General features: G+C 42.6%; 3 protein-coding genes across 4 annotated transcripts in view; 2 read left to right on the top strand and 1 right to left on the bottom strand.

Moving 5' to 3' along the window:
* LOC145209561 (E3 ubiquitin-protein ligase HECTD1-like) overlaps positions 1–1,294 on the top strand; it is a 36,701-nt gene extending 35,407 nt beyond the window's left edge. For both annotated transcript variants that reach the window (XM_080079875.1, XM_080079874.1), the window contains exon 49: positions 738–1,294. In XM_080079875.1, coding sequence (XP_079936001.1) covers positions 738–875 — 138 coding nt within the window. In that variant the 3' untranslated portion in view covers positions 876–1,294. The remainder of the gene's footprint in view (positions 1–737) is intronic.
* A 71-nt stretch (positions 1,295–1,365) lies between these two features.
* LOC145209563 (tRNA (adenine(58)-N(1))-methyltransferase catalytic subunit TRMT61A-like) lies at positions 1,366–4,671 on the top strand. The gene is made up of 5 exons (XM_080079876.1): positions 1,366–2,006; positions 2,066–2,207; positions 2,775–2,917; positions 2,984–3,107; positions 3,164–4,671. The coding sequence occupies exons 1-5, from the start codon at positions 1,824–1,826 to the stop codon at positions 3,697–3,699; spliced, it is 1,128 nt and encodes a 375-aa protein (XP_079936002.1). The 5' UTR covers positions 1,366–1,823; the 3' UTR covers positions 3,700–4,671.
* Positions 4,672–6,861: 2,190 nt separating this feature from the next.
* Positions 6,862–14,682, bottom strand: LOC145239198 (uncharacterized). The gene is made up of 10 exons (XM_080102487.1): positions 14,340–14,682; positions 13,088–13,210; positions 12,688–12,917; positions 12,253–12,398; positions 11,933–12,118; positions 11,682–11,861; positions 11,488–11,608; positions 11,186–11,324; positions 9,524–11,114; positions 6,862–9,375 (listed from the first exon to the last, which is right to left on the bottom strand). The coding sequence occupies exons 1-10, from the start codon at positions 14,360–14,362 to the stop codon at positions 9,331–9,333; spliced, it is 2,784 nt and encodes a 927-aa protein (XP_079958613.1). The 5' UTR covers positions 14,363–14,682; the 3' UTR covers positions 6,862–9,330.
* Between the last annotated feature and the right edge of the window lie 296 nt (positions 14,683–14,978).

The raw sequence follows: 14,978 nt of genomic DNA, 5'->3' as shown, positions 1-14,978 counted from the left end.
CATTTTTAATGATGTCTCGAAACTGAAATGTATCACTTCTAGGTGCCCAGTTTTAATTTTCCAGACTATGGTGTGTCGTTTTCTATTGATGTAAATATTGCAACTGTAAAATGATGATCTAGCTTTCCCTAGAAACCCAGTCATCGCTGTGTGTTGTGTGGGGCACCAAAATCTTAAGTGCTGCTTAGGGCCCTTATAGGTCGTAGTCTAACGCTTGATATGTCATATATAACTGATCTCAGTGCGCCTTTAGATCGCTGATCTGCATAAACGTTTCATAGCTAATCCCAAGAAGAATATACTTGCACATACCTGCTTACTGGTCCTGTAGTAAAGACGAAACCGGTTAATCGCAATCTGGTTGGTTGAAAAATCCGGTTTATTGGTATGACACTCTTAGCAAATTTGAATGCCGATTACCAGTTTCGTCTGTATCATTTCAACCAGTGGTTCTCAAACTTTTTTATTGTCGGGGCCAAGTGGTAGTTTTTTAAGTGTGTAGGGAGCCGCAAAAAAACAAAACCTTGAGAAAATCGCTAAAGATTATTACTTTGAAAGCTAAAATAGCATTCTTTGGTGGTATTCTGAGGTTTGGTGGGAGCCGCAAAATAAGTAGTTGGGAGCCGCGTTTGAGAATCACTGATTTAAACTGTTAATGGCGATCTTGACGACAACGATATATTGCTGTTTGTGGAATAATGACTTTATTGTATCTTTAATATTTTTCTGTGTTTTAGGTTGATTCTGGCGATGGCAGTTTTCCATCAGTCAACACGTGTGTTCATTATCTCAAACTTCCAGAATATTCTTCGGAGGAAATTCTTAAGCAGCGTCTATTGGCAGCAACAATCGAAAAGGGCTTCCACTTAAACTAAAACAACAGTCCTTGGCCTAAGTTGACTGCGCTGATTAATTTATTTACAAGCGGCAGTTCTTGAAAATTTTACCTGTCAAAATGAAGTGAAGAAAAAAATTTCTGTCGTGTAAAAAAAAAGACTTTGGTATGTTTCATTTGCTTTTTATTAGGCTTTTTCGTAACACCGTGCCATGAGTTGTATGCTTCGTATTGTTTTCAGCAAATTGTCTGCTGTTTTGCAAGGTTACTAATATTGTACGGCTTGAATGGTTGGTTTAAGTAGGCAGAACGCTAAATGCAATATTAACTACGCTCTTCTTAGTTTAATTCGAGTTGTACCGTTGTTTGCTTGTTATCTTTTCTTGTGTGAATGCAATTTTTTGCTTTCTTGTTCTGCGCGCAGTGTTGAATAAAACTTGTCATGTCATGCATCAAAAATACGTCGTCTGTACTTTCAGCTTGCTCGCTGGCACGTGTCTGTCGTCTTGTCACGTGACGATAGGAGGCCAATCACGAGCGACATTCGATTTTGAGTCTAGTTTCAAAACATGTTTGCATATTTGAGTTACAAGTGGATAGCATTTTGCAGTGGTTCTCAAACTGTGTAGGCTACCTCGTGTGTTTTTGCAAATATAACCCCATATCGTGTTGTAGGACGAACCTAATTACGAAATTCGGCTGTGTGTAACAAAAAAACAGTATCTCTCGGTACCTAAAACATGTGAAATTTCTAGGGGATTCCGTCTGGAGCCACGAGCGTAAACAGTTTGAGATCACTTTTCTAAGATGTTTTTGTTGTGTAGTTTGACGGTTGGGTTTGGTCCGATTTCGGATTATCATTTGAACCACATGTTTAGGCTACATTGCCAATTTTATTTACATCACTTTTGTTCATAATGCCCTGTTTACAAAACTTAATGCTGCATTGTCTTTTTTAGGTTAAGGTATTTGTATTAGACCTGTTGACATGGGTTTTGACACTTCAAGGTCAAATGTTGCTTACAATGACCTTGTCATAGTGTTTATGGGCCACGATTCCATGTTACCTGTGACTGTAAAACAAGGTGAAATTACACAAACCAAATTTGGAGCACTAAAACATGGTGAACTCGTCGGGCATGAATTCGGGGCCAAATTTAACTGCACAAAGGTTGGTTCTTTGTAACATGACTTTTATAAGGCGTAAGTGCTGACCCGTTGTGTATACAGGGCTGGGTTTACATTCTTCAACCGACACCGGAATTATGGACAACCACACTTCCACACCGCACTCAGATTTTATACGCTCCTGATATTGCTATGATCACATTCCAACTTGAATTGAAACCTGGTTCTGTTGTTTGTGAGTCTGGTAAGTTTTATCTCACCACGGCCTTCACTTGTGCCTTCAATGTCTGGGAGCTTTGCCGACTTGAACAGTTTTTTAATGAATCACGTTTTAACGAGTTGGCAACGAAACCAAAGTTATAAGCGGGCCCGAAATTTGAGCCGGAGCCCGAAAGAACCAGCCCGAAGCCGGTCCGAACCCGAATCGTTTTTGTGAAGCCCGTTTAGGCCAAAAAGTTTCATTGACAGGCCCTACATAAAAGCCTACAAAACGTGGGCATTATGTGAAGATCAGCAACTAACTACTTAGTTGGGTAGTTTTATCCGAAATAAACGAACACAGAATTTAAGTCAGGCCCGATTTAAGCCCGTTTGTTCAACAAAACCTAAGCCCGAACCCGACCCGAAACTTTGCAAATTTTGTTTAATTGGATCTGCATCATTTTAAGTTTTTAAAGGATTCAGCAAGACGTTTTGGCACATATTTTGTTGTCGATTTGTAGCTTATACAACTTAAAGCACTTCAAAAACTAATCTGAATTTTTCCATGTTGTTACTGCGGTAAAACAAAAATAGTCCTTGATTTTTTAAGGAACCGGTAGCGGATCGTTATCTCACGCAATCATCCGCACAGTGGCACCAACGGGTCACCTTCACACAGTTGAATTTAACCAGGACCGGTATGAGAAAGCGGGTGTCGAATTTGAAAATCACGGTTTGTCGAAAAACGTAACAGTAAGTTGATTTCCTACCCACCCCACCTAACCAACCGAAACAGTTTTAACTAAACATTTTACATAGATATATCATCGTGATGTTATAAACGATGGTTTTCCAGTCGAAAACGCCGCTGATGCCGTATTTTTGGATATACCTCGCCCTGACGAGGCTCTTCCCCAAGCTGCAAAAGCTCTAAAATCATCAGGTTGGTCTGTTTTCATTTCCCCCTTTTCAACACCTTACTATTGTGGACACTTACAGGTGGAAGGATATGTTCATTTTCACCTTGCATTGAGCAAACCCAACGCTTTTGCGCCCTCTTGCGAAGACCTGGAAGCGGATTTCGTGACGTGGAGACCATAGAAATCGTGCGCAAATCTCACAATGTCAAACGCGTCAACATCCCTGTGGCTGACATTGGACTTGGAAACCCCGAAGTCAAGCAACACGTTTTATCGGACAAAGGTCCGTTAAACTACGCTTACGAAACTGGAGACGACCTAGCCATCGGTCACGTGATCGTGCGGACCAATCAGGAAGCCGGAAAACCATGCAAGCCGCCGAAACGGCAAAAAGTGGAAAACGTCGACAGCCAAGAATCAAATTCAGAAGCTAGTGGAAATGTTCAGCAAAAAAAGGGTCCTGAAGATAAGGGCTATACTGCACCGTCAGCTACCAAGTTTGGATATTCTTTTCGCACCTGCATTGCACCGAAGGAGATATACGGTCACACAGGATACTTAACATTTGCTTCTTATTGCCCTGAAGTGTGTTTGGACCTTGACTGGTGTCAGTAATAGATTTTTCACTGAATTATGGATCTCCAGTGCTGCTCGGTTGCCTTTGTCATGTGGTTGTTGACACTTGACCTTTATTCCCGAGTTGGTATTTAGGTGTCCTTAAGAATGCATGCGTTACAGACACAGGTTGCGCAAAGCCGCTATGATTGTCAGTTGCTTAAAAATTAAGTGGCGTGGCTGATTCTCGCACCTGGCAAAATATAACGGTTTGGCGGATTTCGCGCACACAATGGGTCTTCACTTCAAATTGAGTTATGCCGCATTGCTATTCTGCAGTGTGTGCACTTTTGCAGGAAAGCAACTCCCATTCCATTGTCACATAAATGCTGCGGTGTGGGTATTTTTCTTTTGCCGCGGGCTACTCGACAATGCTGGTTTATGTGCGATGCCCAAATAGGAGTTCCTTTCTGGATGTGAATAGGAAAGTACCGACCTGACAGACCAACATAACTTAACTTGCTGTACAAAACCATTAAAGTCAGTTTTAACGGCATTTTTCCATTCCAATACGATTTGAATACAGCAGAATGCCTTGGGCACGTTTTTTCTGCTGTTTCGGTTCCTCACGTTGGTTTAAAGGTGTTTTTTGGATGTTTTTGTTACAGGTAAGAAATAACCTAGTCACGATTTTACCTCCTGAACACGGTTGCCTTGAAACTTTAAAAATGGAGGAAGTTTTTTGTTCAAGTGCTTTATTTTAACACAAAGGAGTTGGTTTTGACTGCTAGGACTTAAAAATAGAGTTTTTGTTCATAGGGCATTTAACAAAAATATATTTATTCAACAAAATTGTATTGGTCATGACTGCTAGAACTTAAAAAAGAGTTTTTCTTCGGAGGGAATTTTTTCCAACACAATGGTATTGGTCTTGGCTGCTTAAAGTACAAAATGGAGGTCAATTTTTTATCGAAATGCTATATTTCAACACGATTGTATCGTTATTTTCTGCTAAAACTTGAAAACAAATTCCATTGGTCTGTTCGGCTAGAACTTAAAAAAGGAGTTTTTTTTCTCCTGAAAGTATTATTCCAACACAATCGTATTGATCTTGATTGCTACAACTTAAAAATAAGTTTTTCAGAGCGCATTAGTTTCATCACAACTGAATTGGTCTTGAATGCTAAAACTCAAAAAAATGAGGTAGATTTTTTTTTCGAAGTGCCTTATTTCAACACAGTGGTATTTCGCTTGACTGCTAGTTTTTCTAGCCTCAGGCAGCCGTGTTGACACATCTGTATGGTTGGGGGGTTGTTCTCCAATTCTCACGGAACCAGGCTGTGTCTAAGGCCATATCAACCTTATAAACAGTAGACACGGTCATTGCAAGGACAAAGTCGCTTTGTTGGCTGCTCGATCTTTTTTCAACACCTGCCGACCACACAATCGGGCGCAAATACAAGATCGGACTTTTCAACTTTACCTAAATGACTTGGCACTTTTCACGCCCCAACACACTTGTAAGAACGGGTGTGGAAGCCATATTTTTACAGTCAATTTTAAAACCATAATATTTTAGTTACACCCTTGCGATTAGATCTTGCTTGCTGCTAAAGTTGTAAAATTGGGTAGAGGAGGTCTATGGGTTGTTTGCGCAACAGCCTACTCGTCTTTAAAAACAAATTTTAATTAACCAAAGATTGGATTGAAAGATATCACCGTCCTTTACCACATTGTTTTGAATTACTTGCTAAAAGCTTAATCTTAAAATGCCTAAAACAAGGCTTGTAGTTTGTATAGTGTTCGAAACGATGGGCCTTTATTTCTCACTATTCGGATATGTTCCGTTTCAATCAGCAACATTCGATTTGTTGTAGATTTGTTATAAAACATATACCTAAAAATACTCAATTCAATTTCAAAGAGCATGTAACTACAGAAACCTGCTTTAATCAGTTATCCATATGACAAGTTAATGGCTAATTTGAAAGTCAAGTTTGCTAAGATTTAAACAAGTTGCGAGCCCAACTGACTACAAAACCTCTCGATATTAGCACTAAAGGAATATAAGTAGTTAATTATTTAGTCTAATTTTTGACCTTTGGAAATCGTGGTATTACTTTGTGAAATCTGAGAAATGAAAATTTGTTGATTAAATGGTTCTTTTTTATTCAAACATAACATGCAGCAAGAGTTTTCCATTAGCTTATACCTGTATGCGACTGGAAAGCTATATCTATGGCCACTAGGTGCATTGGCTTAATCAAGGTCTGTAAAGTCGATGAAAAACTGTTCACAATGAACGGAATTGTTTCCAAAGATTTCAGTGTAAGAATTGCCCCTTCAAGTACATAACCACTACGTCAAAGATTGATAGTCAGGATGACCTACTCTAGTGATGTGACAATTTCGAATACTATTACATCAAATTATCGTCTGCTGCCAAAGTACAGTCGCCGGGTAAGCTTCCTGGTAAATTACAGTCCGGCAAAAAGGTAAGCCAAACTACAAATGTCAGTTTTAAGGCCCTACAGCCTAATACTTACCGAAAGTAATGGTGATCGAGATAGTCTATTAGATGCTTGTCTTAAAAGTGGCCTTGCTGGTTGTGGGTAACCTAAGCCTGTGCGTCAGTTTGCCTCTTACACTAACAGCAACAGTTTTGTGTAATTTACTGGTCTTGACCAAAGATTATTGCCAAATACCAAAAACCACGGGTGTGTCTGTAAATTGTCTGTAGAATTAGCTGGTGCTAAATTTTAATATTGTTTACAAGTCTAATAGATCAAACTGCTTCTAATTTAAATCTAAACTGTTGACACCATGCAGTATGCAAATTACAGTTTCATGTGCCTATATATGGCAGTGACAAGTTTTATGTTCTGTTCTTGCCGTGAACAAGGAAGGTATTATTGTGAAATTTTTGCCTATTCATGACGCCCATTAAGTAATCTCAATTAGCTGAAAACTTCTTGGAAAATTGTGTACAGTCCGTTCGTGTAAACTGATTTGAGAGTGGGTGGGGCACGAATTCGGCCTATTGTTATTGATTGAGCAGCCTATATGCCAGCGCACATTATAATATAAATCGACCTTATTATAACGGCATAACACTTCTTCAATTCAGCCATTTTGTTTACGTAGGCCCGCTATAGAAATCTTAAGTGAATAATTTTTTGATTATCTATGCTTTGAACTGTTGTCAACAAATCATTCAAAGTCTTATTCAATGAAGCATTTATTGCGCGAATGACGTAAAATTCTGTACAAACAAAAACAACGTCTAATAAATAAACTATTTTCACACTCATTGATGCTCAATGCCGCAGAACTGCAGAAAAAATCTTCAAAAAACGATAAAAAGCGAATAGTACGGGAGCAATGGGTTTCATTTTTTTGTGTCTGTTCAAAACAGAAATTGATGGCAACGATTTCACTGGCAATTTGCAAGCTATGTGCTGGCACATAAGTAAAGTTCTTGATACACCTCAGCAAATATACAAAAAACATTGGCAGTTTGCATGTAATTACAAGGTCTGCGTGAAAACTGTCGGAGCGCGATGTAACAACCCACTTTGGAGTGTTACGTTGTACAGTAGTTCTACGCTACAACAATCTGATCGAAAGAAATAAGGTAAAACACACAACAATGACAACAACTCACCAAAATAGCCAACTCTTATTACCAAAGTTCGCTATTATGTACATGTAACGTTATTACCAACGCTGCGAGAACGAAAACAAAAACGATTTGGCAAAACTAAATTTGCGCTGAAAATCGCAGGCGCGAGTCGGTTTGCAAAACTGTGGTGAATTTTTCTTGGATTTTTTCAAGTCCGTTCCAACGAATCGACCACGTAGTCGCTCATGCTTAACGGTTGACGAAATCACTGGACCGCGACGCGCCAACAGAACTTACCTTCTGCAAGCGCGCTTGGTCACGTGATTAGAATAGGGTTTTATCGGATTTTTTCGGGTGAAGGCAAACTCGACTCGCTCCCGGAGTTTTGCGCGGGCAAAACAAAACAAAAATAAAACTGAACAAAAGAAAAAGAAATGAAAAGTCATGCACTCGGGATGAAAATGATAATCCTGAAACCAAAATTCCTTCATGCAAATTTAACTTAATTTTTTCTGCTAAATCAAAGGAACTCAAAAACAGACAACCAAATATTTTTTCTTGTGATTTTAGAGAAAGTAAAATAAATTGGTAACGGTGGGTTGTTTTGTTAGCAAGGTCGCGATTCGTGATGGCTTTTAGCTTAGGCGAATCGGGCTCGTTACGCCTCAAAAGCGCCGAAACAATTTTCAGGGCCGCGGAGTGAGGTAATTTTGGCAAACACAAATGCATTCCGATCAGATCGCGCTTCGTGTTGTTCTGTGAGAAACCGTCTCTACCGCGATCGCCTTTTTCTCAGCGAAGCCACAGTCTTAGCCTAATGACGTAAGATAGCCTAAAGGCATCGCGTGACAAGCAGAGCCTGGTACGGAGCCGGATTTAGCATGGGCTTGTCACGATTTTTTGGTCAATAATTATACGCGAGGTTGTGTTTTGTGTGTTTTGGGTCGAAGATTTGAAGCACTCAAAACGCTTGGGGCGACAAAATGCGATCGCGAAGCCAGACTGCGGCAAGTGCTGACGAAAATCCGGCGAGATTTTTGACAGGAAGATTATACGGGATATGTTTGGCAACACGGAGATGCGGAGATTAATTTAAGCAGATATATTGCAAGTTAATCCTGTTTGGACGAAAACATTCGCACGGAAAATTAAATGTCACAAAGTTTTTTGCGGAATTTTTTTGCTAACGACCATTTTGGGGCGAAAAAAAGGTTGCGATATTCGCTTTTTGGCGCATTGGGACACACGACGAAGCGGTGTTCGCGATTACAGAAATTGTGCTGTGCCTTGATTCGCTCGAAGACCCTATCAGGCGCCGTTGATGTTACACATGCCAAGATGACGTTTTGAATTTTGGATTATGGAAGTGGTGGTAAGGCTGGTGGTTTTGAGGGGTGGATTTGGCTGTACCTACTTTATGAGAGCTTATTCCCTAGATCACATGATCTCTTTCTTCCTAAATCGAACAAAGGATTTTGACCCAGGCGAGTTGAGACCCCAACCTGGCAAAAAACCTTCGTTTTAGGGCTCAAGGTTTCGGATTATCACTTAATCCCGACAACATGACTTCAAGGAGAGCAGAAATCGCCGGAGATCGCCCGTGCATCGGCGCCTATCGCCCGCCACATTACCATGACGAAGCGAAAGGTCGGCCGAACACAGGCGGCTCCGTGCGCCCCGTCGCTTCTATTACCGAAGCAAACTTGCAAACCGGCCGTCGCATGGTGGCGCCACGGTCGTCGCTCGGGTCGCGTGCGATTTCTTGCCCTTCTTTTTTACAATGCACGAATGGTGTTAGTTGCAAAGTGAGAAGCCGTTAGTAATCGATAAAGCGAAATAAAGAAAACACTTGAAAGCTGAAGACGTCGCGTATCTTTTCACACGCACACTGCAAGCAGCGGCGATGGTCGAACGCCTTGAAAGTACGATGGGAAACAGCTTGGAGTTTGTATGGTACAGGCTCCTAATGTAGGAAAACGTAATTTTTCCGTAACTGACTGGTTACGATTCTTGGCACGAGAGCAAACCCGCCGGTTGCCACTAGGGACAGGTGACGGGCGCGTCGTCGATCAAGCGAGATAGGGTGAGCCTTCTGACTCGCAAAAGAGCATCTCCTGGAAAACACAAAAAAGACTTGTTTAAAAAGACGCCTAAATTATGAAAAAAAAAAAATTATTGTTTAAAATTTCCACTACATTTACGGTCGAAAAAAAACAATCCCAAAAATTTACACTTTTTCCGTACACTTTCCCGGATACTTACAGTTGCGGTCATGTTGCCGTATTTCTTCATCCACTCCACATCGCTCTGCGTCGGGTTCTGCTGGGTTGCAGCGTAGAACGCGGCGGCGGCTGCTTGGTATTTCTGCATGGCCGACGGGTGGGCAGGCGAGATGGAGTACTGGACTTGGTAGGTCTTCTCCCCCTGGGCGATCTGCTGCTGCTGATTGGTGGATACGCAGGTTCCCGCGGAGGAGTAGGAGTGCTGGTTGGAGAAGCCGGATGGAGAACAACGTGGAGAACCGATATCGTATGTCGAACCGGAGCAGGAATGCACTGGGCTGTAGCGCTGGTGGCCGGGCGACATAACGTTGTACTGTTGTTGTTGCGGTGAGCCAATCGGTTCTTCCTTCATTGCTCCCTGGCAGAGAGCGGAGGGTTGAGGGATAACGTCAGATGCGCAGCTTGATCTGCCGTATGGCGAGTTGCTCTGCATTTCTGGCTCAGCTTGGAGGCGGTTCTGCAGATTGTACTGCCATTGGCGGGAGGCTGCTTGCTGACAGGAGGTAGCTACGTCGTAAGCTTCCGAGCAAGGCTGCTGCATGATGGAGTTGGGAGACGACGTGTGGCTTCCGCATGACGATGCAGGATGTTGCACTGCGTCACTATCGATGATGTCACCGACTTCGCAGAAGAGACCGTCTGCGTTCGGGCGGGAAACGGTCGAAGGAATGCGCTTTGGGCTGCGTGAAGGCGACATCTGAAGATTCAAAGGAGAATGAGGCGACTGATGTTGCGGGGAATGAGATGCCTGGCTGCAGGGGGAAGGGTTGTTCTGGAAATAATCGGTTTCGCGTGCAGCTGCTGGAGAATACTGCTGCGAACGATCGTAGAAGTTCCTCTGTTGTTGTTGCTGCTGCTGTTGTTGCTGATGGAACTGGTTCATCGCCGAAGCTTGCATGCTCACGTTGTTGTTCTGGTTGAGCTGGGTGGCGTGTCCGTTCACTGGAGAGGTGGAAGCGATGGATGATCGTTCGGACACTTGCCTTAAGGTCAGAGTATCGGGACGCACAGGTGCAAGGGTGGTGTAGCCGCCTTCGTACAAATAACCGGGGGCAGCTGCTGATCCCTGAAGCTGAGACATGAACGACTCTTCGGGCGCGAAGCCGTGTCGGTAGAAGACGTGCGGATGGTACGACGCCTCGGGGTAGGAAGAAGAGTGCTGGAGGGGAGAGTGGTAAGCTGCAGCGGGGTAGGTCATCTCGGAGGCAGCACGGATCAGCATCTTATTGGGTGGCACAGCGAACATTTCGGTGCTGTACGTTGCCGGTGTGCCGATGTGTGAATCGACGGAGCTCATTTTGCGTTTCATTAGCTCTCTGCGCAGGATTGATTTGGTCGTGTCGTGGTGATCGCCGAACACTTGCTGTGCGTAGTGAGCGGAAGCCGCATCCGGGTGACCCATCGCCGTTGGTGACGTCATCGGTGACGTAGAAGCCGAGTTGACGTCAGAGGTAAGTGCGGCGCTGAGCAGGGTGGATCGGTAGGCGAGGTATTGGCGCTGCTCTTCTGTGTAGTGCTCCGGAAACGGGAGGAGATTGTGGTGGATGCGGAAGTAGGGAACATCCTCTTCACTGTTGATGAATAAGATTAAGTTAAGATTTTGCACTTTGGCGTTTGGAATAGTGCAAGGCAGAATACTTACTTTATAATGATGTAGTTGCAAACGAATGAGCTGCTGATGCTCTCTTGTGATTTCTCGGCGGTGATGTCAACCCATGCAAGGCTTCCGTCTTTCTTCACCATGCGGAGAACGCAAGCAAACGCGGACCCATCTTCTTTCACTGCGCGTTACAAAACAAATTCAAATTTCAATAACACTACGAGGTGGCGAAATATTTTATCCAAACAAAAACAACCCTTAGGAGAAAAGTGACTATTTGTAATTATGAGGTTTGGCGAGGAGGTGATTTGTCACACAAGATTGAACGCGCGTCATATGCTTACCGAATTTGAGGTGCTGCTGACGGGCTTGGGCCAAATCCTCAGGGTAAACCCATTCGTACCAGCTGGTGTTTTCCAATTCCTCTGGTGCGTAACCGAGCAGAGTTTCAACCGTGTTTGGAACCTAAGAAGCGTAAATACTCAATTTACAAAAACAGGCACCAAAGGGTTTTGTCTGAGGTTAGGAAAATACCAACCTCCAAAAATTTCATATCCGGACCATGGACGGCTTTGAATTCAGTGGCACGTGGACTTGGGTGGTGACGTACATCGGTGACCGGTTTTGACTCAATCGGTGTGCAAACAGCGAAGAAAACTGTATCGGACCAATCGCTGCTCATTTCTGGGCGATGGTAGCGACCAGTGACATGGACAATCTAAAACATAAAAATCACAAGTTTTAACGATGGTCACAAATAATGTGTTTGTTTCAGTTAGAGCTACATACCTTGTTTTTCCATGAACGCATTTGGGTTTTCATGTAACGGGATGTCGACATTCTGCAGTAGAAGGAAAGTCTTCTTGCTTCTCCGTGGTCATCGTGTGGTGGAACATCCAATTGTGCGCGGATTTGATCGTGATCCTCCTTGTCGACGAAGTCGTAAATGCTGTCACCTTGGCTGGCGAGTTCCACCTAGTGGTCAAAATATGTTCATAAAGTTTGCGAATTTCAAAAAATGTAGTTTTTAAAACTTGAGTTCCACTTAAAAAATATACATTTATAAGTTGTAGTTTGGAGGTTTTTTGAAATTTGGGAGCCTGACTTACCACAGTGTTGCCAAGGTAGTCGAGAATGTTATCTGATGAGTAAAGAATCTTTCCCTCTCTGTTGAAAACGAGCAGGAAGCCGCAGAGAGACGAGGAAAACTCAGGAACCAGAGTGCAGCTCATAGAGGCATCACAACTGAGGCATTCTACAAGAGACAAACAATACAAAACGTGAGTCAACAGGTTTACCCATTGTCGCTGCGACGCCATTGTGCAAGCAACAATTGCGGGTATTTTCAGGAGTCAGGATAAAGAGGACTTGTGCCCGACTCACGTGTTCACGAGGTGCTGAATCGCCGGAAACGGGGAAAGAGTGGGGGCATTGTGCCTTCACAATGTAGGCAAGGCTATTAGACGGCCCAACCCCCCGCAAGTTTCGGAATATGTTTTTAGTGGTTTACAATCAGCGTAGGGAGAAACTGAAAGTAATTATACCTTTCTTGAAGAAGGTCGCCTTTCGGATGAATGTGTTGGTAAGAGCGAGGATCCCAAGGTAGGAGAGTCTTTCCCTTGCGCTCTTTTTGAGAGGCAACAAGTTTTGCAATTCCCGAATTTCCGCGTTGATTAAGTCTCGTCGCTTTTTGGACAGAATTCGAGGCTCTGGGCCGTCGCTGGTCGTCGATGTCGGCTCAACAGTTTGTACATTGTTGGCTGGATTCCACCGTCTGAAATCAACACCAGATGTTAATAGTTATAAGATACAAAAGTGGATTGCTTAAAAACAGAACTGCCAAAAACATTATTTTATGTTCACCTAACTCATAAGCTCTCTGAAAGTTTTTCTGCAATGCCCCATCTATTTAAACTTTTGAAAACATTTAGATTTTTTGCTTACCCGCTCATGATGGATTGTGAAAACAGAATGCACTCGTTTTTGACACGGATATTAGATTCTTTTTGTGGGGCAAGATCGACAACTGGTTCCAATGCCGAACGCTGATGTTGCATCACGAAACTACTGTAAAGAAAGAAAACAAAAATTTAACTAAAATATTATTACTCGGCGTTTTACAAGTCATTTTTCCTAAAAGTCGGATAAGCAAACCTAAGACCATTGTTTGAATTACGCTTAACACGAAACGAAATTATAATTTGTAATTGTGTGTTGTAATATTAATTATTTTTTGCTTTGTGTCATCCGATTTGGTTCCGGAAAATTAGGTCAATGATCATATTGCGTCACAATGCCTAACGACAAGGTGTCAGTGACGCGCTGTCAAAGAATAATTGATGGATTCAAATCGTTGGGTTCATTAGGCATCATCACAACGGGATAGTAGGGTGTAATAGTTTGGCGGGATGTGACAAAGCAAAACGTGAAAGGCTTTCTGTGCAATCCAATGCGTTCCGTTTATTTGGGTGACCCATGCACCGCCATATTGGGTCGCCTGTAGAAAAAAGAGGACCCGCTGGAAAAAAGGCGCAATTGGCGAAACCGAGCGACCGACCAATCACAGACAACTGCGGCTGCCACGAAGCTAAAAATCGTCTTGCGCATGCGCAGTGAGTCGAAACAGACGAAAGTCGAGAAAAAATACACATTCCTGTGCGCGGAGCCCCTGGCGCTCCGGATCGGCGCGAAAGGTGAAAATTTGTTGAGGAAGTTTGATTTAATCGTCAGAAATCAATTAAGTAATTATCCGCTCGTTTAGGTTTTCGCACTACACTAATGAAAAGCTTCACAGATTTTCCCATAGTTAGAGGCGGCCGTTTAAAGTCACACGTCACACCGTAGGAGAAGTTCAAAGAAGCAAATTGGATTTTAACTATGAGAACTTCGCCCACTGCAGGTGTCCAATTTCGCGAAAGTGGCAAAGACGGTGAAATTGGGCCAAGACAACCCATTCTAAACACTACACAGCCAACAAAAACAAAAACACGCTGCCAGTTTTCAGACAAAAACTAAAAACTTTAAAGCCTACAGAAATACAATATATCGTCACAACATAACAACACTTAATCAATTTTAACTAAATGCAATACGCCAAAACGCACAATTTATCTACACACGTATTACACTTACGAATGTTAAGTAAAACCATGACCCCAAAACAACGTTGAAAACAAAACACAAAAACACAACTTACGCTGGTTTTCCGTTGGGCGCCATAGTTATGTCTCAATATTCTGTATGCTGAATTCCAAAACTTGATTTCTAAGCAGCAGTAGGCGCAAATAATATACGACTTGATTAAGCACACGCAAAGTGGCTAACGAATTAAGTTGTTTGCTGTCTAGAACTGCGATGTAGAAAAGCACCGTTCTCTAGCAACGTTACACAAGGTCTGCCTGAGCCAGCGTAAGCTCTCGCAATTTAGCCTTTCGCGTTTTTCTCCCACTCTCTCCTGTGCGCTTTCTCTTTTTTCTCCTCGCGCTCTCCCGCTCTCTCTTTATCCCTTTCGCAGAGGTTGTTGACTCTACGACAGAACGCGCCGATTTTGGGCGATATATTTAGAAAATTTTTCATCGCTGAACGGCGAAAATTGGCCTGGTCGCTGGGTTTGTTGGTTTGCCAGGCGTCTCCTAATGTGCCATTCAGGTACAATTTTAGCGGAATGCGTTTGATGCAAATGAAAATGAAAAAATGCCTTCAAATCTAAATCGGTAAATTTGAAATATTTGAATGTTTTTACGTACAGAAAAATGCGTGATGAAAAGTAGATCTTTTTTGTTTAACTTAAATGCAATAGATCTATTTTTTCGACAATGTGCAGTTTTACATTTGT

Source organism: Phallusia mammillata, chromosome 1 (genome assembly GCF_965637545.1).
Source record: "Phallusia mammillata chromosome 1, kaPhaMamm4.hap1.1, whole genome shotgun sequence".
In the NCBI taxonomy this organism is placed as follows: Eukaryota; Metazoa; Chordata; class Ascidiacea; order Phlebobranchia; family Ascidiidae; genus Phallusia; species Phallusia mammillata.
The sequence above is the reverse complement of the archived record's forward strand: the minus strand, read 5'-3'. Positions and strand labels throughout refer to the sequence as shown.